Source organism: Dendropsophus ebraccatus, chromosome 6 (genome assembly GCF_027789765.1).
Source record: "Dendropsophus ebraccatus isolate aDenEbr1 chromosome 6, aDenEbr1.pat, whole genome shotgun sequence".
NCBI classification, from domain to species: domain Eukaryota; kingdom Metazoa; phylum Chordata; class Amphibia; order Anura; family Hylidae; genus Dendropsophus; species Dendropsophus ebraccatus.
The window spans coordinates 48879716-48902490 of record NC_091459.1 but is presented as its reverse complement, the minus strand read 5'-3'; the positions used below and the strand labels follow the sequence as shown (position 1 = coordinate 48902490).

At 42.7% G+C, this 22775-nt stretch overlaps 1 protein-coding gene across 7 annotated transcripts in view; it reads left to right on the top strand.

The window, feature by feature from the left end:
* The window catches only part of PTPRK (protein tyrosine phosphatase receptor type K), a 255773-nt gene that overhangs the window by 57128 nt on the left and 175870 nt on the right, over positions 1-22775 (top strand). For all 7 annotated transcript variants that reach the window (XM_069974941.1, XM_069974940.1, XM_069974946.1 and 4 more), the window contains exon 3: positions 4929-5200. In XM_069974941.1, coding sequence (XP_069831042.1) covers positions 4929-5200 — 272 coding nt within the window. The remainder of the gene's footprint in view (positions 1-4928; positions 5201-22775) is intronic.

The following is a 22775-nucleotide window of genomic DNA, read 5'->3' as shown; positions in this document are numbered from 1 at the left end:
TTTATCCATTTACAGCCGTCTTCTGGGAATCAATTTTTTTTTTAATGAAACTATTTCACACAGTAAAAAAATAAATAAACGTATAGCCAAAAAAGTATCAAATAAAGCATTACTGGTGGACAACAAAGTTGACGGATAACAAGTCCTTCTGAATAACCTGTAGGATGACTTCTTGGTTCATTTGTTAGGTAGTTGCATTACTACCTAATTTCTGTGCTAGTTGTTGCGGTAGTTTTGATTTAGGAGATCGTGATTCATTGGCTTTACCGTCTTTTCAGGTTTATCTTTATTTTTTTTATTTTTTTTTACATAACTTATTAAATTTTATAAAAACAGCCAACAATTACAATATGTCATTAGCATCAAATCTTTCAAAAAAAGTAGAAAATCATCCCATTTCCCCAATTGTCCTCTTACCCACTAAAACTTAGGTTTTTCTTCATTGCTTAGATCTTTTCCTATCTCGCACGTCAAGTTCTGTGTTAGCCCTTTAATTTCCCAGGGGATGGGACTTAGTATTGTCAAGGCGCACAACCAGATTACATTTCAATCCATTTAACGAACCCTATTTTTTTGTTGGTAAACAATAATAATAAACATTGTTTAACACAAAACCAAATTAAAATAACACTTAAAGGAGAAGTGCCATGAAATGTAAAAAAAGGGAGGAAGGCTGGGGGGTGCGGGAAAATAATAAACAGTAAGGAAACTTACCCATGCCTCCGTAGCGCCGCTTCTGACTGCTGCTGGGTGTAATTTTCGTTTGGAATTTGCATACATCACGTACCCGGCTCTTCTAGCTGCTACGTCATGTGTTACCAATTACATGGTATGTCCACCCACATCAGCCCACGGTATCTAGTCAAGAAGACGTGTTGCTTTACCTGTTATTCATAAAAAGAAACAACAAAGTTACAGTATCTTGCGGAGTGAGATTAGAATGGAGTGTAATGCTGAGTATCCTGCCTCCACATCTCAGAGGTTATACCAGTTCTGGTATTAGTCATGTTAGTCCTTTTATTTTGTCATCAAATACTTATATACTTATCATATACTTATTCCTCCTCCCTCCTTGCTGACTCAGGTGCCGAGATTCGTGGTAAGGTGTGTTGATACATATAAACAGCTTGCGCCATTTTTAGTTTTATGGATTGTTTTGTTATGGATCTAAGGGAATAAGTGGCTGGAAACATGCTGCTGTCTGAATTTCAATCCTTCCTTGTTCACATGAGTATTTTAACAGTAACCCCAACAGGTCCCTGCACAGGATAGAAACATAATATTGCTTAAAAGCAGAGTTCTCCTGCTGAGACCAAACACACTCCCTACCAAAAGAAAGAGAATACAGTGCTGAAAAAGGTTTCTATTTGTTCTTGCCTTTTTTTTGCTGTTTGACTTTAGTACATATGTCTTCTGTGCCAAGTGTCCTTATTCTGCATTGTGGTAATGGATAGATTCTTTAGTACATGCTATTGAAAGAGATCAGTCATTATGTTAAAGGGGTACTCTGGTGAAATTTTAAATCTCAAACCAAGTTATGTATATTTGTAATAGTAAAGTCTTCCAATACTTATCAGCTGCTGTGTGTCTTGCAGGAAGTGGTGTATTCTTTCTAGTCTGACACAGTGCTCTCTGCTGCCACCTCTGTCCATGAAAGGAACTGACCAGAGCAGGAGTAAACTTAAAATAGAAAACCTCTCTTGCTCTGGACAGTTCCTGACATGGACAGAGGTAGCAGCAGAGAGCACGGTGTCAGACAAGGAAGAATGCACCACTTCCTGCAGGACATACAGCAGTTAAGTACTAGAAGGTGTGACACTTTTTAATAGAAGTAATTTACTAATCTGTAAAACTTTCTGACACCAGTTGATTTGGAAAAACAAAAAAATTGCCAGGATACCCCTTTTAATTTAATGTACTGTAGAGTTATAGAGTCTGAATATACTGTATAACTATAGAATGATAATTTCCATACATTCACTGACTAGTTAGCTGGCTAGTTAGTTTTAGCTTATTATATTTTATTTTCAGTCACAATATTAGGCCCTATTCCACCAACAGAACTGACGACAGATTATCTGCCAAAGATTTGAAGCCAAACCCAGGAACAGACTATAAACAGAGAACAGGTCCTAAAGGAAAGACTGGATTTTTCTTCTTTTCAAATCCACTCCTGGGTTTGGCTTCAAATCTTTGGCAGATAATCTGTCGTCAGATCTGTTGGTGGAATAGCTCACTATAAGGATATTGCCACAAAGCAGAGTAATGTTCTGTTTAACATGTGAAGACCACAGTAGAGCTGTGATATGTTACCAGTGTTTGTAAGTGCAAATGTAACAAGCACCCTGCTTCATAGGAGACAGAGGCAGAACGGCTTTCATCCAGTCTCTGAGCGGCTTGACACACAATTGCTCAGTTTGGCGAGCAGATGTTGCATTTGCTATGCTTGAACTGGAGAGAGCATATTGGAGTTTGCCTGCAGCCATTCTTGCTTAAGGCCATTCTGTCCAGAGGACAAGAGTGTTATTGATATCATAAAATATCTTGGGTCCATTTCAGAACTCCGCAGACTGTCAAATGTGAGCGTGTATGAGAAGAATACAATTCCAGGTGACAGTACCGTAGCTCGTAGTATAAAATGGTTTATATAAGGCAAAACATTATAAATGCATTTGTTAACAGATGAACCAGCACGACTAAAAAGTTGGTATTGGTTACTCTTGGTCTTTGGTGGAGTTTATTGCTGGCCTACTAAAAAAAAAATATATACAGTGGTACCCTGGTTTAAGAGTAACTTGGTTAAAGATTGTTTTGGTTTAAGTGCTCACATTTTTTTTAAATTGTGACTTTGTTTAAGAGCATTGCTTTTGTTTAAGAGCACCCTGTACTGGGTCAGAGGCGGAGCGGGGGAGGGGCATGGTCTGCATAGCGGGGTCTACAGCCCTGTACTCTAACCCAGGGAGTCTCCCTCACCTTCCAAATGATAGCAGATCCACTTCAGGCTGGGGCTTACATCAGGGGACAGGACTATGGAGGTAATCTCTTCATAGCTGTAACCCTTCTGTACCTTGTCAGAGAGCGCTGCATGTATGTGCACACATCTGCCCTGCTCATTCCTTCATGCTCCCTGCAGTCTCTGTCAGCCCATGTGTTTCCCATCCTCTCCATTACTGTACAGTAACTTATAGTATCACCTATTCTGCTGTTTCTCAATGTTTGTTTCATTAGTTTTACATGTTGTTCAGAATAATAAATCATCATTTTTGGGGTGTGGAACCAATTGTCTGCTTTTCTATGATTTCTTATGGGAAAATTTGCTTTGATTTAAGAGTGGATTTGGATTAAAAGCACGGTCCCGGAACGAATTATGCTCGTAATCCAAGGCACCACTGCATATATATATTTTGCTTCCAAAAGTTGTCCGTCAAATAGTTAGCAGTTAAAGGGGTTATCCATGACTCTTGTCTCCAGTTCAGGTGCGGTTTGCAATTAAGCTCCATTCACTTCAATGGAACTGAGCAGCAAATCCCCCCCCCCTCCAAGCTGGAGACAAGAGTGGGGTTGTTGTTTTTTTTTAAGAAAGTGGCCATGTTTTTGTAGCGCTGGATAACCCCTTTAAACGCTCACCGACACACCATTGTACTGCAGCAGCTATGTACTTAAAGAGGAGGTGCCATCAGAAAACTAATTGTTTAAATAATGTTTATATTGTTTAAATAATGCGTATGTATGTGTGTGTGTGTGTGTGTGTGTGTGTGTGTGTGTGTGTGTGTATATATATATATATATACTAAATATTGGAATCTTGCAGTTTTCATTCTCACCACTGAGGCTAAAACTAAGCTGAGTGACACCTGTAGATAAAGGAGACAATAGTAGCTTCCTGTGGGATGACCCCTTCAAAGGTCAGATTCTGCTCAGTAATGCTTTACATTCCTCTCAAGGGGAAAGACTCTGTCTATTGTCATCTATGTCCATGAGTCTGTCTGTAAAGCATCTCACTAAATACTGTTAAGAACAGCCCAGGCAATATGGCAGCCCCCATAACAATGTACAAAAAGTTAAAAAAATAATAAAAAAAAAAATGTCAGAAAATAGAAACAGATAAAGAAGATTTTTTAGTATCTGACTCTAATCAGTAAAAAGTTTAGGTGACACATTCCATTTAACATGGACTCCTGAAATATCTCAGAGCCATTTGTGGGTACCAGCTGTATTGTACTGCTGACTCCCCACTCTGACCCGGACCAGATATATCTCCAATACCTGCCATAATTTTATGCTGGCATCTCAAATGGTGCAATAACTGGTTTCATGGCAGCCTGTCTGAGTAAGGGTATGTTCCCACTACCAAACACACCCCAAAAGTAGAGGCCGCTCGGCAGGACCTAGCCAATATTTATAAATGTACATCACTGTTGTTTTAAAGCATAACTAAAGAGCAAAAATGGTCCAGAATTGTACATTTGTTTGGTTATAATTGGCTCCATTATACTGCATTGTAAATATGAAATAATTCTTTGTACATAAGTGTATGTATTGGGTGTACAGACGAAGAAACGTGTTTCTCTATCACCTTACATCATTATCTGTAGATATTTACATTTCTTTCCCCTGTCTTGTGTGTTTATTTCAGTACAAAGGAAGCTTTCAGCAAATGTTTTCTGTGTATACCTTTACAGAGGTCATTCAATTCCAGTGGGTTGCCAACTTGCTCTGTCAGATGCTGGCGGTGCTACTACAACTCTGCTCCCTATGTAGCCATAAAATCTCTAGGAAATGTGCATATTTTCTTTGATTTTGCTGCCTATAATACTCTTTAAACATGTTCAGCATAATTTTCTGTGATAGATGTTTCCAATTGTAGGATGGAAATTCCCTGTTGCAGAAGTTATTGACTTTGATATTTCTTTAACTTTTTTTTAAAGGCTCCTACATGATTGTGGACTCCTCCAAACATGACCCCGGAGAAAAGGCACGTCTTCAGCTTCCTAACATGAAGGAGAATGACACCCACTGTATTGATTTTAACTACCTTCTCTTCACTCAAAAACGAGATAACCCAGGGACGCTGAACATTTTTGTACGGGTGAACAAAGGACCTCTGGCTAACCCTATCTGGAATGTTACTGGTGCCACTGGAAAGGACTGGCTGAGGGCAGAGTTGGCGGTTAGCACCTTTTGGCCAAATGAGTACCAGGTAAAGCCATGCTAATCTGATCATGATAACACTATTGGGAATAAAACCCATTATTTCTAATGCCATGATTATCGCTCCATTTTCGGATTAAACAGGCTTTGTAAAGGGATTGTTCTTCTTTTAATGATCCTACAAAACAGATTTATTCTGTTAGGTCTCTGCTTCAATGTGAAATTTTAGAAACAAATGATGATATGGTGTTGGCTGTAAAATAATTCTTCTGTGAAGAAACAGCTTTGTGTGCCTAATCCGAGTTAAGAGCACAAGACTCTAAGGCTAGGTTCACACTGCGTTTTCAGCATCCGTTTAACGCATCCGTTTTTTTCAAAAAACGCATGAAAAACGGATTGCAAAAAACGGATTCATTTGTGTGCATCCGTTTTTCCATTGACTTCCATTATAAAAAAAAACGGATCCGTTTTTTTTTGCGGACCAAAACGGACCAAAAAACGTTGCTGACCCTATTTTTCTGGACGTTAAAAAAAACGGATCCGTTAAACGGATGCTGAAAACGCAGTGTGAACCTAGCCTAATCTGAAGAGATGTAATATGTATATGCATGCGTGGGTGGGGGGGGGGCGGGGAGGGATTTTTAAGCAGAGGGCCAATAGTCCCTAAATACTGCATAGATCTACCTTTGTGAAAAATGTATAGATGCAAAAAAATAAATTTCACAGGTTAGATAGATATAATGAGGGAGATTTATCAAACAGAGTGTAAAGTGAAACTGGCTCAGTTGCCCCTAGCAACCAATCAGATTCCACCTTTCATTTTTCAAAGAGTCTGTGAGGAATGAAAGGTGGAATCTGATTGGTTGCTAGGGGCAACTGAGCCAGTTTCACTTTACACCAGTTTGATAAATCTCCCCTAATATATCATTTTTTTTCCAGTAAATTGAGGAAAAAACAATTGTTAATCTTATATCTCTGTCAGAGGAAGAATTAAAAAATATCAGCTAACCGATCCATCATGTTACAGGCGCTTACTATGCGGGGGGGGGGGGGGGGCAGTTGCATAGTGATACATTACAATAAGCTAATTTAATACATGCGCACAAACAAAATTTATTTAAAGACCTAAGGGAGAAATACAAGTGTCCAGCATGTAAATGGTATTATAGGTTTTCTTTGTATTTGTGTGGAATCTTGAGGCCTTACTGCCATATCCGACCTTAATCCTGGCGTTACAGTAGAAAATCTCAGCACCCCTGTATATTGGACATTGTGTTATGCAGCTTTTGTGTGTATGAGAGCAGGTAGAGCAACATCTCCTCTTTTTTGTGCTTTGCGCGTTGTGTATTTGAGACATCATAGCAGTAGCCTAAAGGTGGTGTCCAGACAGGGGACTTTTTGATATATGCCAAGGGAGGGATTGATTAAAAAAAAACTACACTTACCTCCTTGGCCCCTGTGCTTCCCTCGGGATCTTGCAACTCTGTTCCCGCTGTGCTACTGCTTCTAAGTCAACGGGTATACCTTTCAATCCATTTTTCATTAGAAAATGGAATATGGAGTCTGTTGTGCGGTATACTGGTCTCAACTGGTAACACCCCGTATGTTTGTGAATACTTGTTTAGAGAGAATAACATGATTATCTCATCACAGAGCTAGATAGTAAAGATGTTTCAGAATGTATTTTTTTTATTTTTTCACAAGGAATAAAAGTACAGGCAGTTGGAAGAAATAACATGCGTCTGCAGAATCTGAATACACACAGGATTAATTTGGGCCTGAAACTGTGGAAACTGTCATGGCTGTAGATATAATACGTGAACTTAGTACCTCTGTCAATAGACAAAAAATGTTTGATATGATAGAGACGTGTGAAAAGTTTAGATTAGTCAGGGTCTGAGTGTTCAGATCCCTATCAAACCTAATCCCTTAAACGTGGTGGGAGAACACCGCTGTATCACTCAATTAGGCAAGCTTCATAATAAGTCTATGGAGTTGGTCTTGTGCAGCTAGACAGGGAGTGAAGCGCCTAGCCACATGCTTCTCCCTGCTCATTGTAGAGATCAGTGGGGTCTGCATACCCAGACCTCAACTTTATAGAAACATAGAAGATTCTTGGCAGATAAAGACCACTTGGTCTATCTAGTCTGACCTTTTTAGTGTTTTCTTATTTTAGGATAATTTTATGTGTCCCTGCGACATGTCAGACGTTTTTCCAATGACAGGGAAATTCTAATGATGGCCTTGCAGCATAGTATATGGATATTGAATGTGGCTAGGCTCTTTTGAGGTACATAGGTGGTAAGCTCATGTAGGGCGTCCAGGTAGGCCGCAATAAGGAGTGGATGACCATAGCATCTAGTAGCAACCAGTAGTGCAAAATAAACAAGATAGAGAAAACATCTGGTACACACATCTCATCACATATGCCTGTAGTTTTCTACCATATGGCTTCCAGTTTTGCTGTTTCCTAGCCACAAAGCCTGATAAAGCCAGATGTCAGAGACCTGGGAGCCTATGAAATTGGACATAGGGATAACATTCAAACCAGAGTAGGAGCAGATTAAAGTCACAGTAAAAGTGAAGCAGTAGATAGCATAATGACATTGACTTTAGTGGTCTCCAGCTGTTGCTAAACTGCCCTGGCAGCTTCTGCTAGTCTTCCTCTGCCTGCGCTGTTGCTAAGACTCCCCTTTCTTACACTAGTAACACATACATTAACAATTTGTACAATGTGTAGTGTTCTGTTTATTTACTAAAAAGAGGGGTCAACGTGGTCTTTTAGAATAATTTCACTACAGATAACTGGGTTATCCCTTATATACAATTGTTTTTTTTTTTTGTTTTGTTTTTTTATTACAAACTGGTGTTTTTCTTTTTTTATTCCAGAAAGAACAAAATAGTCACTGGCTGAAAATTGTTTTTCTCAGCAACTTAGGGCTGATATGTGACACTTGACTTATAAAAAGCAGAAGGCGTCCTACAGGGTTTTGCTTTTTGTTGGAAAAGTACATTTAGGGTGGCTTGGATTATGTTTGTTAGCTATAAATGATTTTGTAATTTATTGCTTTATTTGGGAAACACGTTGTAGATATGCACAACATAGAGGCAGCTTGGGCTGCACAGCAGGGGTTAACCTTGGGCTTCCAAGCGGCATTATCTCAGCATAGCTTGATACAAGGCTTATCACTGTTGGACTTTGTAGGACAGGAAAGAAAGGGGATGCTTCATACAACAAGCTGCATGTTATTGTTAGAAACACATTGGGTTATCACCGGCGTACCATAACCACTTAGGACAAATTAATACCTAACTTTTAATAATTCATTAAAAACATGGTCCACACAGACAAACATAAACACCCAGTCGTGTGCTATATATACAGTGTAGTTTCCTGATGGGCACATAAACCTGTGGGAATCGATAGTCCCACCTGCACAAAAGAAATCGGTCGACCAGGATAGTGGCCCGACCTACTCAAAGAGGTAGCAATAATGGAGGTAGGAGGAGGGAGGGGGGGGGGAAGGGAGAGCAGAATAGGGTTATGGTGCACCCTACTCTAAACCCACAAATCCTCTTGCCCTACCTTTTGGGGAACCCACCTCCTTAACAGGGTGGCCCCAACCACGATGACGGTCCCTCACCTATTGCACGTGCCCAAGGGGAACAGGAGGAAAAAACAGAAGACAGAAAAGAGTGTATAGGTGTGCTCTCTCAAACCACCAAAAAATCACAGTAAAACTAACAGCAAGAGATATATTCATGTCCAAATAAAGCATATGTTAAATAAACATTGCTTGTTCCGACGCGTTTCCACCGCCCCAATTATGGGCGGATTCATCAGGGAACAATACCTAGCACTCCACAGGATGTGCTGTGACAAATATCTGCTGCAATGAATCTCCTCTCACATAATATGCAGTGGACCTCTCTAGATGTAATGCAAAATGCAATAGTATAATAGTAAGCTCATGATGAATAAAGTAACACAGAGTAGGTAGACTAACCCCCAGATGTAATTAGGTCCTAGTCCACAACACATACATCATAGAACAAGTCTTAGGCGCATAACAAACTAGATACAACAATAAATATATATGTATGCCACTTCTAATACTTAGCTTGGTGGATGCTTGATGGAATGCTATGCTGGAGAAAGGAAGTCCATGATCCCCCCACGATGAGAGGGAGATACTGACTAGTAGTGGTGCCGGGCTCTTATACTGGCTGCTGTACTAAGACTTCCGGGTCCCAGGTCACATGACTTCCGGGTCCCAGGTCACATGACAGTGTGGTCACGTGTGCACCCTGCACAACCCACAGCCAAATACAGTGTCCCAATGTTGTGCCGATGATAGAGGTAGACGCCCCCAATACATTAACCCTACAGTGGCAGGTTGTGATATCCACTTAAGTCAGCTATATGGTAAAACACAGCAGACGGCAACTTCCGGTCTATGGAACGCATATGCGTTCCAATAGGCGGAAGTAGGTAAGAGAAGAGGGCGGGGAGATAATGAAGTGGAATGCAATATGCGTTCCACCTTACATAATCAGCTGAGACTAAGGACAGACACACAAAGAGACACAGGATATATATCACAAGGCAAATTAACAACATAGGTGTTGATAAACTCTGCTCACAGAGCACTATAATAGAGATATATACCAGCAATATGCGTCCTACCTTAAATAATCATCTGGGACTAAGGGCAGGCACACAGAAAAACACAGTATGTATATCACAAAGCAAATTAACTACATCGATGTTGATAAACTTTGCTAACACCTATGTTGTTAATTTGCCTTGTGATATATATCCTGTGTCTCTTTGTGTGTCTGTCCTTAGTCTCAGCTGATTATGTAAGGTGGAACGCATATTGCATTCCACTTCATTATCTCCCCGCCCTCTTCTCTTACCTACTTCCGCCTATTGGAACGCATATGCGTTCCATAGACCGGAAGTTGCCGTCTGCTGTGTTTTACCATATAGCTGACTTAAGTGGATATCACAACCTGCCACTGTAGGGTTAATGTATTGGGGGCGTCTACCTCTATCATCGGCACAACATTGGGACACTGTATTTGGCTGTGGGTTGTGCAGGGTGCACACGTGACCACACTGTCATGTGACCTGGGACCCGGAAGTCATGTGACCTGGGACCCGGAAGTCTTAGTACAGCAGCCAGTATAAGAGCCCGGCACCACTACTAGTCAGTATCTCCCTCTCATCGTGGGGGGATCATGGACTTCCTTTCTCCAGCATAGCATTCCATCAAGCATCCACCAAGCTAAGTATTAGAAGTGGCATACATATATATTTATTGTTGTATCTAGTTTGTTATGCGCCTAAGACTTGTTCTATGATGTATGTGTTGTGGACTAGGACCTAATTACATCTGGGGGTTAGTCTACCTACTCTGTGTTACTTTATTCATCATGAGCTTACTATTATACTATTGCATTTTGCATTACATCTAGAGAGGTCCACTGCATATTATGTGAGAGGAGATTCATTGCAGCAGATATTTGTCACAGCACATCCTGTGGAGTGCTAGGTATTGTTCCCTGATGAATCCGCCCATAATTGGGGCGGTGGAAACGCGTCGGAACAAGCAATGTTTATTTAACATATGCTTTATTTGGACATGAATATATCTCTTGCTGTTAGTTTTACTGTGATTTTTTGGTGGTTTGAGAGAGCACACCTATACACTCTTTTCTGTCTTCTGTTTTTTCCTCCTGTTCCCCTTGGGCACGTGCAATAGGTGAGGGACCGTCATCGTGGTTGGGGCCACCCTGTTAAGGAGGTGGGTTCCCCAAAAGGTAGGGCAAGAGGATTTGTGGGTTTAGAGTAGGGTGCACCATAACCCTATTCTGCTCTCCCTTCCCCCCCCCCTCCCTCCTCCTACCTCCATTATTGCTACCTCTTTGAGTAGGTCGGGCCACTATCCTGGTCGACCGATTTCTTTTGTGCAGGTGGGACTATCGATTCCCACAGGTTTATGTGCCCATCAGGAAACTACACTGTATATATAGCACACGACTGGGTGTTTATGTTTGTCTGTGTGGACCATGTTTTTAATGAATTATTAAAAGTTAGGTATTAATTTGTCCTAAGTGGTTATGGTACGCCGGTGATAACTGTTTGTAATTTTTTTGACTACTGGACTCGATTCCATATGGGTGAGACGGCACCTTATCTCCGTTATTTGGATATTTAGAAACACATTGGACAATGCATAATGTGTAGAACTTCAATGGTGGTTCTTACATTGAGCTTTACCATCGTGCATCCAGGATTCTTTTCCTGCCGCAATGCCAGAATCCATCTCTCTCCATATACCTGTCCATTTGGCTTACCTTTCAATTGTCACATCTGGAAAAGGTGTATTTTCTAACCATTCAAGATAAAAACTGTCTACCTCGAAATTATGTATGTTGATTCCTTAAAGTGTCACTGTCGTGAATTTCTTTTTTTTTTTTTTTTTTGTTTTGCAGCAATCCATAGTCCAGGCGATTTTAGCAAACTTTGTAATTGGGTTTATTAGCCGAAAAATTTATTTTTATCATGAAAAAGCAGTTTGAAGCTCTCCCCCCTGTCTTCATTGTTCTTCTATGGAGAGGGAAATAAAACATCAAAACAGGACAACAAAGAGTTAGAGCCCTATTCCACCGGACGATTATCGTTTGCATAATCGTTAACGATAAACGATCCAAACGACCGCTATGACGAAAGACCTGAAATCATTCGCCCATTTACATGGAAAGATAATTGTTACTTATGATCGTTCTTGTGGTCGTCTTGTCGTCGCTATTGCGTGCGCCACTACTTTGAACGACCGAACGACTTCTTATTCAATGCGAACAATTTGCAACGATAAAAATAGGTCCATGTCTTATTAAACGATCAATGATTTCTCGTTAGGTCGATAGTCGTTAACTGCTATTCAAATGAACGATTATCGTTTAGATTCGAGCGATTTAACGATAATCTGAACGATCATCCAATGGAATAGGGCCCTATATCTACAGCAACATCACCCTCTATATTCTCTGTCAGTCAGCATGGACCTCTCTGACCTCTGAATAGCTGTCACCCAGCTCAGTGTTTGTGTAATCCTTTGTTCTCAGCTTCCGCTAACTCCCTCCTCCCCTCTCTATAGAACAGACAGGGTTGTGTCTGATGCAACAAGTGACAATTTCCTGATATTTAGCAGTGGATGACAGAAAGCAGAGGGGGGGGACCTGGGAAAAGTCTTTTTGAATGCAGATAATAGCATATTTGCCTAATAAACCCAATTACAAAGTTTCTTAAAATCTCCTGGACTATTGATTTCTGCAAAAAAATAAATAAATTACGACAGTGACTCTTTAAATGAGTTTCTTTGAGTGAAATACAGGCTGTTTCTTTGCACCACCTTTGCCTGATGGAGGCCAATAGCATTTTTGTCCCCATTCATGTATTTGACACTGTGTGGCATTCATTTTAGCCTTACAGCGTAAATACTAGCGTTAAGGCTACATTCACATTAGTGTTCGTCCTTCCGGCACCATTCCGTCATCTTATTCCGTTTTAGCGAAACAGAAATTGTAGGATCAGTTATAATCCAAAAAGCTACAAAAAAAGTATATGCCATATAATAAATAAGCACACCACAAATAAGATCAATGAAATAATATAGTACTTTATTCTACAGGTACAAAAAAGAAAAACTAAATAACAACGGTCCTAAAGTTAAAAACACTAAAAAAACATAAACCAAACATGGAGACACCATGTGAGGTCTCATCCACAATGACACCCCGTAATAAGGATATTATGTGCCCTGTTCAAGACAAACTATCAACACTAACAAATCAAAAGTGATATAAACCCTGATAAATGTGGCAAATCATATATGCAAATAAACAATGATGACAAAGTGATACCCAAACAATATATAGCTACCACCAAATAAACTGTGAACAGGAACACAACGGGGTGTCAGTAGGAAGAGCCCCACACGTTCCGTCCGCCCTACCGGACTTCCTCAGGGGTCATTTGTTTTTTGAATCCGTTACAATCCCCATAGGTTTCAATGATGTTTTATTGTGCTCCCTTTGACCAAATAGTGCTCCGTTAGCATATATATGTGTGTGTGTGTGTGTGTGTGTGTGTGTGTGTGTGTGTGTGTGTGTGTGTCAAGCCTGTGGCTTCCTTCCAGATTGAGTGCACCATGTGAATGTCATGAGCACGTTCTTTAGTATTAGCAGAAGCTCTAATGAATTTCTTAAGTAGTTTGGAAAACAATTGTTAAGCACAGTCTTCCTGGCATTAAAAGCAAAGCAATGCTGCTTTCTGGCGTATTGTTATTTGCTGTCCATGATGGGCACAGAAGGTGATGAGATTGCCAATGTGCTTTTGGCTGTAAGTCCAAACATTAAAAATCACACAGGAAGAATTAGGTGTTGGCACGTGACTCTCCTGCTTTGTTCCCTGCTGTCAGATGGCCATTTTCTTTTGTAACCTCTCTGCTTCTAGTATATTTTATGAAGAACTAATGGAGACACGTTCAGCAGTCATTGTTTATCTCAATGCTAATTGGGAAGATGAACATTTGGGTGTCTTATTTTATTCATTCTTTGCCATCTTGATATAAAAACTGTGGGGAAGATATACATATTACATGTTTGGAGAGCTTGTTTTGTGGATGAGCTTGTACAAACCTCCGTATTGGTTAAAGGGAACCTGTCAGTCGGGATGCCGTGGTAGAGCCCCCCCGACACCCCGGTAGAGCCCCCCGACACCCCAGTGGAGCCTGGCATAGGTAACCATCCCTCGGAGTCTCACTGCTGGATCCGATCCCTGGGCAGAGTAATCACGTCCCGAAGCGGAGTGCGCACATTATGCAAAGCAGGTGAAATGAGTCCGACGTCCATAGAAAATGACTGGAGCAGTTATTTTCTATGGACGTGGGACTCATCTCCCCTACTTTGCATAATGCGCGCGCTCCGCTTCGGGTCATGATTTCTCCGCCCAGGGACCGAATCCAGCAGCGGGACTCCGAGGGATGGTTACCTATGCCGGGCCCCGCCACGGCATCCCGACTGACAGGTTCCCTTTAAACAAGTAATTTGGGGTTACTGTACATTTAAAAGAACAACTCCGGCAAATTTTATTTCTTTCAAATTAACTGGTGTCAGAATTATATATTGATTTGAAATTTACTGCTGTTTAAAAATTTCAAGTCTTCTGTACTTATCAGCTGCCGTATGCCCTGCATGAAGTGGTGTCTTCTTTCCAGTCTGACACAGTGCTCTCTGCCTCTGGGGATTTGCTACTGCTACAATTCCTGACATGGACAGAGGTGGCAGCAAAGAGCGCTCTGTCAGATTGGAATGAAAACGCCACATACAACAGCTGATAAGTACTGGAATATAAAACAATTTCAAATAGAAGGCAATTACACATCTATATAAATTTCTGGAACCCGTTTTATTTTGGGGGGCAAAAAAAAAGTTATATACTAAATCTTCTTACAAGAAACTGTATAACTTACAGTATAGATAATGTTCTGCTTAGGGGTCAAGTGGGCGGTTTCGCTGAAGGAGTTGCTGCCTTCCCTATGTGAGCTTCCAAACAAAGAGAAGTCACAGGACTGCCAAGCCTAGAAGAAAGATTTAAAGAAATCTAATACAAGTTATGCTGAATCTTTTCCCCTGTATATTACTCTTGTACTCCTGCAGTTCTATAACATGCGGCTGGCAGGTCATACCGCTTGTTCAGTGTGAGTTCTCTTTACGCTTTTTCACGGTCAGCAGACTTGATTCTAGGAGCTTGTACTCCTGTGTACACTTGGAGCGTGCCAGTTACTCTGCATTGTTTCAAGGCTGATAAGTGTCAGAGTGTAAATTGGAATGTCTCGTTCACCTCCAAAAATGGGAACGCAATGTTCTGAATTGTCAGGATAAAAGAGCATTATCTGTCGATGGAAGTGTCCATTAAATTCTGATATTTTTCAGCTCCAAGACGTATCCAGAAGGCTTTGAATCTTTTATTTCAATAACGGCAGAAAGTGTGTGCAGATAATTTCTTAAACTTTCACAACTTTTCAGTTTCCATAAGAAACCTTTTTGGTATGCTGTTCAAGTGAGGACAGAGAATACGAGTTTCTAACCATAATGATAGAAAGGGAAGCATACATATTGTGTGAGGCATTTCATATAAACACTGATAAGCAAAATGCCTTTGCAAAAGAGATAGTACAAACTTGTTGCAGAGGAACACTTGGGAGATTAGCTTGACTCAAGCATGCCTGGTCATTTGGCAATTGGATACTGGTGGCTGACGAAGTTGTATGCAGCCCTAGGGAGTAGGGAAGGTCCGAACCGAGTTCGGTTCGGGTTCGTACGAACCCAAACCCTCGGTAATGATACCCGCTGTCTGCCCGCTCCGTGGAGCGGGTGGATCCAGCATGAGGACCGCCTGGAAAACTGGGATACAGCCATAGCCATAGGCTGTATCCCAGTTTTCCAGGCGTTACTCCCGCTGTATCCGCCCGCTTCACGGTGCGGGCAGACAGCGGGAATCTGCTGCCGAGCGTTCGGGTTCATACGAACCCGAACCTCGGCAGGTTCGGACCATCCCTACTAGGGAGTCCTGGAATACATGGATGCCCCCATAGGCCACAGGCTGTAGTCATGTTTTCCCAGACTTCCTAGGCCGGCATCCAACTTCAGCCACCAGTATTCAAATGTTGAACAATCAGACTTAAAGCGAGGGTGGGAAGGAGGGACAGCAAGGCCGTGCCAGCCTAATGCGTAGTCCCTCTAGGCCACAGCCATGTGACATAGGGCTGCAAGTTTAAAAGTTGTTTTTTAGGACAATAACTGCAACTGCAATACACATTCCCAGACATTTGATAGGCATCATTTTATAAGTATTTCTAGCTGTGTCTTGGTAAACCGAAGTTTAGTGAAAAGGTGCCATGCAGTCTTGTACAAGTGGAAAACCAAAGTGCAGCTTTGTTTTCTCTAAGGATTGCAAACCATGTAAGAGAGACAAATGCAGAGCTGCTGCCTTTTCATATTCATAGTACAGTGTATTTTCCTATTTTTTAGGGTCTCTCAGCCTGTTTATTTCATAGCTTTGTTTGTGATCTGGAGAACTTTCCTCCTGCTGTGATATTAATGAAGTGATTACGGTTTGTGAGCTGGAACCATAGGCAACACTTTACCTAAAATGCTCTGTTGCATTAAGCAGCTATAACATTCTGATTAAGAAAATATGAGTGTCTTTATTGGCCACTTGGAGTGCAAAATATTCATGGACGCTGTGAAATTGCTTTTAAATATCTAGGAATAAATTATAATAGAAATAAAAATTTGTCACTGAAAGGTCAGCGTTAACAGCAGTGTGATTCTGTAAGTAACCTGTATGTCTATTCAGATGGAGAGCCCTAATAATCAATGGCTAGTATAGGGTTCTGGCACGCTGCATTTTTGCTGATTAGATAAAATGAGATCTTCTATTGAACATATTCTTTAAGTGTCTGTCCTAGTGGGGAAATTACTTTGTATGTATCATAATAATCGGGAAGTTTACTTCTTCTAAAACATGTAATGAATGAAGACCAATGCCTGATTCACACGTTCAGTAAATTTTCATGACTCTGTATTTTTAAGGGAACCTGTCACACACCCCCCCCCCCCCCCATTGCCATGGGGAGGGCCGCCCGACCCCCAGCTAGAGCCCCGGATACTTACCCCATCTCGCCAAGTCCCGCTCCTGGATCCGGTCCCAGGACGGAGATATCCTTGTCGGAAGCCTCAGTTCTCTGTAGGCAGTTTTATGTCTGAAATAAACACCCAGACACTGGCTGACAGTGTGAGTGAGCAGGAGGCCGGGCAGCAGAGATTATTCATGAAGGAGTGGTGTGAGGAGTGCTAGAGTGTGGCACAAACACTGAGCCACAACTCCTCTTTGACTCCTTATTACAGTAGGAGACCCAAGTTTTTTTTTATGTAGTTAAACTGCTTGCCATTCTGTAACTTAATCACCCACAATGTTTTGCGGTGTTAATAAATAAAAAAAAAACTATTGTGGAACATTTGCAGGTTTGGTGAATAGATTTGGAGGTTTCCTGTTATTGTCTTGTTTGCCTGGTCATTTTCCAAGCGAATTTAGAGACCCGAGACTTGAAGTACTAGATTGGTTTGCTTTATTCAAGAACATCACTGCTACTGTAAATCCCATCCAACTTGGCTAACGTGTGTGGTCAGATTGGTCTTGTGATTTTGTCTCTTGACATCGTGTTTATGGATCACATTGTCTGATTGCGCTTTCATAGAAAGGCTTTAGAATGCCAAATGTATTCCTGATATCCAGTGTGTATACCAGTTTTCCAAAATGTACAGGAAATGCTGCATTTATTCATGTAGAAGTATAACATCTTTAAAGGGAACAAATCACCTAAAAATTTCCTATTAACCTATTGAAATGTGCTGTTATATCACCCAGCTCACTTCCCACACGTTTTTCTGCCCTCCGTCCATAAAACTTAAGAGCCGAAAACTCACTTTTTAAAATTGGTGAGCCGACGCGAGGAATGTGGCGCGCCTGTGTGACGTCACAGAAATTTATGCATTTTGAATCACGCCCAGAAGGGTGTGATTACAGCAGGGGTATGACCAAGGGACTGTGACTACAGAATAGCGGCTCACACCCGGATGCCTACCTGGAGCTGATTTGAATACAGCCCACCAATTTTTAAAAAATTTAGTTTTCGGCTTGTAAGTTTTATGGCCAGAGGGTAGCACATTTTCATAGGTTAATAGGCAATTTTTAGGTGATTGGTTCCCTGTAAAGCTTACTGTGGCTGTTCACACAGTTTAGTTTTTAGCATTTGAAAACAATGTTATGTATATATCATTGTTTTTGGTGGGAAAACATGTCATAGTGTAACTGTGGCATCAATTTTTATATTTTAGATATGACATCTAGGTCACAGAAAATTAGTAATGATTTTTTTGATGCAGAAAACCTGGACACACATCAGCTTTGTGGCAATAGAAGGTATAGGTGCAAAGATAAGAAACAGGAGTACAGTTACTCCTGGCCAATATACTTTAGGAATCGCCATCCCTGGCACAGGGAAGTGTGAGTTGTCCCATTTAGGGCAGGGGTTGTCCTTTTGTGGAGCATGTGTTGCAGTTTATTTGCTTACTGTGAGGCACATCAATTGTGTTTGCTATGATTGTATGTAATATATGTGCACTTAGCACTTCTCCACGCACTACCTGTGTGAAGGTTTTTGATGCTATCCATCTGTTGATAGCAATGCAAAGGAACTTTAACAACTTTGACCATATCTGATATAGTACATTTGCACATGATATTGACATTAACACTGTTTGCACTACTACTTTCCTGTACTTGTATTTATTTAAAGGGTACTCCGGTAAAGTTAGCTGGTGTGAGGAAGTTATATAGATTTGTATTGTAATTTATTTCTATTTAAAAAAATCTCACCACTTGCAGTACTTATAAGCTGCTGTACGTCCTGCAGGAAGTGGTGTAGTTTTTACAGTCTGACATAGTGCTCTCTGCCGCCACCTCTGTCCATGACAGGAACTGTCCAGAGCAGGAAAGGTTTTCTATGGGGATTTGGTACTGCTCTGGAGTTCCTGACATGTGTTTAGTGCAAAGAGAATTGTCTCAAACTGTCCATGTCAGGAACTGTCCAGAGCAGTACCAAATCCCCATAGAAAACCTCTCCTGCTCTGGACAGTTCCTGACACGGACAGTTCGAGACAATTCTCTTTGCACTAAAGACATCAGCACAGTTTTGTCTCCTGTCCTGATAGTTTGCTGCAGTGTGTTTGTGGAGGTAAAATATGAGATTGGAGTCCAGTGGGATTGTCGAGGGGCAAAAAAGTTTGCCACATTATACAGTTATTTGTCATTGGGTGTGGATATACATACTAGACTCTCATTTTGAAACATATACTTCTGAGACGTGCCGGCGCTCTCACCGATCAGCATGGTGCCGGCGCTCTCACCGATCAGCATGGTGCCGGCGCTCTCACCGATCAGCATGGTGCCGGCGCTCTCACCGATCAGCATGGTGCCGGCGCTCTCACCGATCAGCATGGTGCCGGCGCTCTCACCGATCAGCATGGTGCCGGCGCTCTCACCGATCAGCATGGTGCCGGCGCTCTCACCGATCAGCTGCTCAGGGAACCGCAGCATCGGCACCCGAACAGTGTCTGAAGCCCTGCAACTTCTAAGCTTTTATCTACATAATGTAACTACAGCATGAAATAGTTTTATTATTCCTCTAATGTAACATTTGTAAGCTTCTTTGCCTTGAAAAAAAAAGTCCCGTCCAGGGTACTTCTTGCTGATTGATGTCATAGGGAAGGTTCATGCAGGTTACTCATGTTAGTTTGGTAGAAACTGCCAGGCTGCTGAGATTAATGTGCAGAGAGAGTAATTGCTCCTGTCTGGTGTCACAGCAGCAACTCTTCTTCTTTATTTTATGTTTTTTTTCTCTTATACAGCAGGCCCTTAATCTTTTGCCACTGTATTTGATTGTTGGAGCCTGGAAAAAATCATTGTTGTCAATGTGTCATTTCACAATGTCTGGTTTTAATTCAATCAATATGTAAGCTTGATCTCTGGATTGTTTAAAGGGAAACTCCGGATAAGAAAAACTTGTTTTTTATCAAAAGTACGTTAAAAGTTATATAGATGTGTCTATACAATGTATTACCGTATCTTTGCGTTTCTGCCACACTGGTAGCTGATGGCAATCCAGGAAGTGAAGAAAAATGGCCCCTGTGCAAATCCTCATTGTCTCCTGCTCCTTCTGCTATCCCCCACCCCCCCAGGAGACAAATCTTCCAGGCCTCTGTCTCACATTGTGTATGTTTGCTGAGCACAGGCTGATGATGCACAGGGGGCAGGGCGTGATGTCCCAGGAGGCTTGGCTGGATCCCCCAATCCCCTGAGTGATTCACCATCTCTGACCAGCCAGAAGCAGCTGCTGCACTGATTTCACTGATTGTGGTGGGTGGGGGACTGTGATGGTCAGCTGAGGAAAAGCATTGCATTCTGGGAACTGCTCAACCAGGAAGGACAAACACAATACAGAACAAAATCCCCCCCCCCCCTTCCCCACACACACACAAATTGATTTTCAATCCCCACCCTTCTAGTTTAGTGGACAGATTTGCAGACAGCATCTTTTATGGCCACTTATACTAGAAGTTAGAGTCCATTTACACAGATTGACAGATTATCTGCCGAAGATTTGAATCCAAAGCCAGGAACAGACTATAAACAGAGATCAGGTCATAAAGGAAAGCCGGAGATTTCTTCTCTTTTCAAATCCATTCCTGGCTTTGGCTTCAAATCTTTGGCAGATAATCTTTCTGTGTAAATGGACCCTAAGAAGAATAAAGGAAATTTGCTTTTTAATATGTAAATTAGGTACACGTAACCAGGAGGCATTCCCATTTCCCAGCCCAGGGTAAAAGGGGTTATCCAGCGCTGCAAAAACATGGCCACTTTTCCCCTACTGTTGTCTCCAGATTGGGTGGGGTTTTGAAACTCCGTTCCATTGAAGTAAATGGAGCTTAATTGCAAACCGCACCTGAACTGGAGACAACAGTAGGGGGAAAAGTGGCCATGTTTTTGTAGTGCTGAATAACCCCTTTAACCCCTTAACAACATCGGGCGTATGCCGGTAAGGACGTTCAGAGCGGGGCCGTGCGGCGACCCCGCTCTGAACCGCGGCGGTCCCGGGTGCCGCTTGTAGCCCGGGACCGTAGGTATTATCAAACATGACAGCTGCATCCGATTACCGGATTCAGCTGTTCCCTGGTGTCTAGTGGCGGAGATCGCTCCTCCGGGATGTTATCCCGGAGGAGCGATCTCAGTTTCTGAAGCCGGCCGGGGACCGCTCCAAGATGGCGCCGTCCCCGGCTCGGCACTCGTTTACCTCCGGCTGCAGCAGCCGGAAGTAAACGAGTGCCTATCTCATGGATCTCTGCAGCATATCTATGCTGCATAGATCTCTATGAGAGATCATAGCACTTATACTAGAAGTCCCCTAGGGGGGCTTCTAGTATAAGTGTTAGGTTACAAACCCACTTGGCGGGTCTGCAGCGAGTCTCCATGCTGCGTTTTTGCAGTGAGACTCGCTGCAGATCCCGGCCCTATACTTTTAATGGCAGACAAACACGCAGCAGGGATGTACATCCCTGCTGCGAGTTTGTCTGCAGCCCACCCCATTAACCCCCCCGGCCGCCGGAGCTGATACTTCACCTGATCCCGGCTCCGGCGGTTCCCGACGTCTTCAGCAAGCCGTAGCGGGGACCAGGTGAAGTATATGCTCCAGCCAGCCGCCAGCAGCCCTGGCCGCCCGATCGCCCCCCCCCCCCGCAGCCCCGGCCGCCCGATCGCCCCCCCCCGCTGCACCGATCGCACGACCCCCCCCCCCCCCCCCGCAGCACCGATCGCTTACACGCCCCCCTGCAGCCCCGGCCGCTCGATCGGGGGGGGGCGTGCGATCGGTGCTGCGGGGGGGGGGCGTGCGATCGGGGCTGCGGGGGGGCGGCCGGGGGGTTAATGGGGTGGGCTGCAGACAAACTCGCAGCAGGGATGTACATGTGTTTGTCTGCCATTAAAAGTATAGGGCCGGGATCTGCAGCGAGTCTCGCTACAAAAACGCAGCATGGAGACTCGCTGCAGACCCGCCAAGTGGGTTTGTAACCTTAAAGTAAAAAAAAAAAAGTGTTGTTAATAGTAAAAATCCCCCTCCCCTAATAAAAGTCTGAATCACCCCCCTTTTTCCAGGTTATAAATAAAAGTAAATAAATAAACAAACATGTTTGCTATCGCCGCGTGCGTAATCGCCCGAACTATTAATTAATCACATTCCTGATCTCGCACGGTAAATGGCGTCAGCGCAAAAAAATCCCAAAGTGCAAAATTGCGCATTTTTGGTCGCATCAAATCCAGAAAAATTGTAATAAAAAGCGATCAAAAAGTCATATATGCGCAATCAAGGTATCGATAGAAAGAACACATCATGGCGCAAAAAATGACACCTCACACAGCCCCATAGACCAAAGGATAAAAGCGCTATAAGCCTGGGAATGGAGCGATTTTAACCCATAGCTGCACCAGGACCTTATTGAACGTCCTCGTGCCGCTATGGGAGTTCAGAAGGGGGTCGCGCGGTGACCCCCCTCTGAACTGCCGCGATCCCGGGTGCCGCGTGTAGCCCGGGATCGCGGCTATTAGCGGGCACGGTCCGATCGCCGTGCCCGCTAATTAAGTACTTAGAAGCAGCTGTCAAAGTTGACAGCTGCTTCTAAATACTTGCTCATCTCCATCCCTGGTGGTCTAGTGGGGGGATCGCCCCCCTGCGGCGCGATTGCGGGGGGGCGATCCCCGCATCCATCCCGGGTCGGGGTCTGCTCCGTAATGGCGCTGATCCCGGCTCGGCATTCTATTGCTTTTGGCTGCAGCAGCCAAAAGTAATAGAACACCGATCTCATGGATTCATGCAGTATAACTATACTGCATGGATCTCTATGAGAGATCAGAGTGCATATACTAGAAGTCCCCCAGG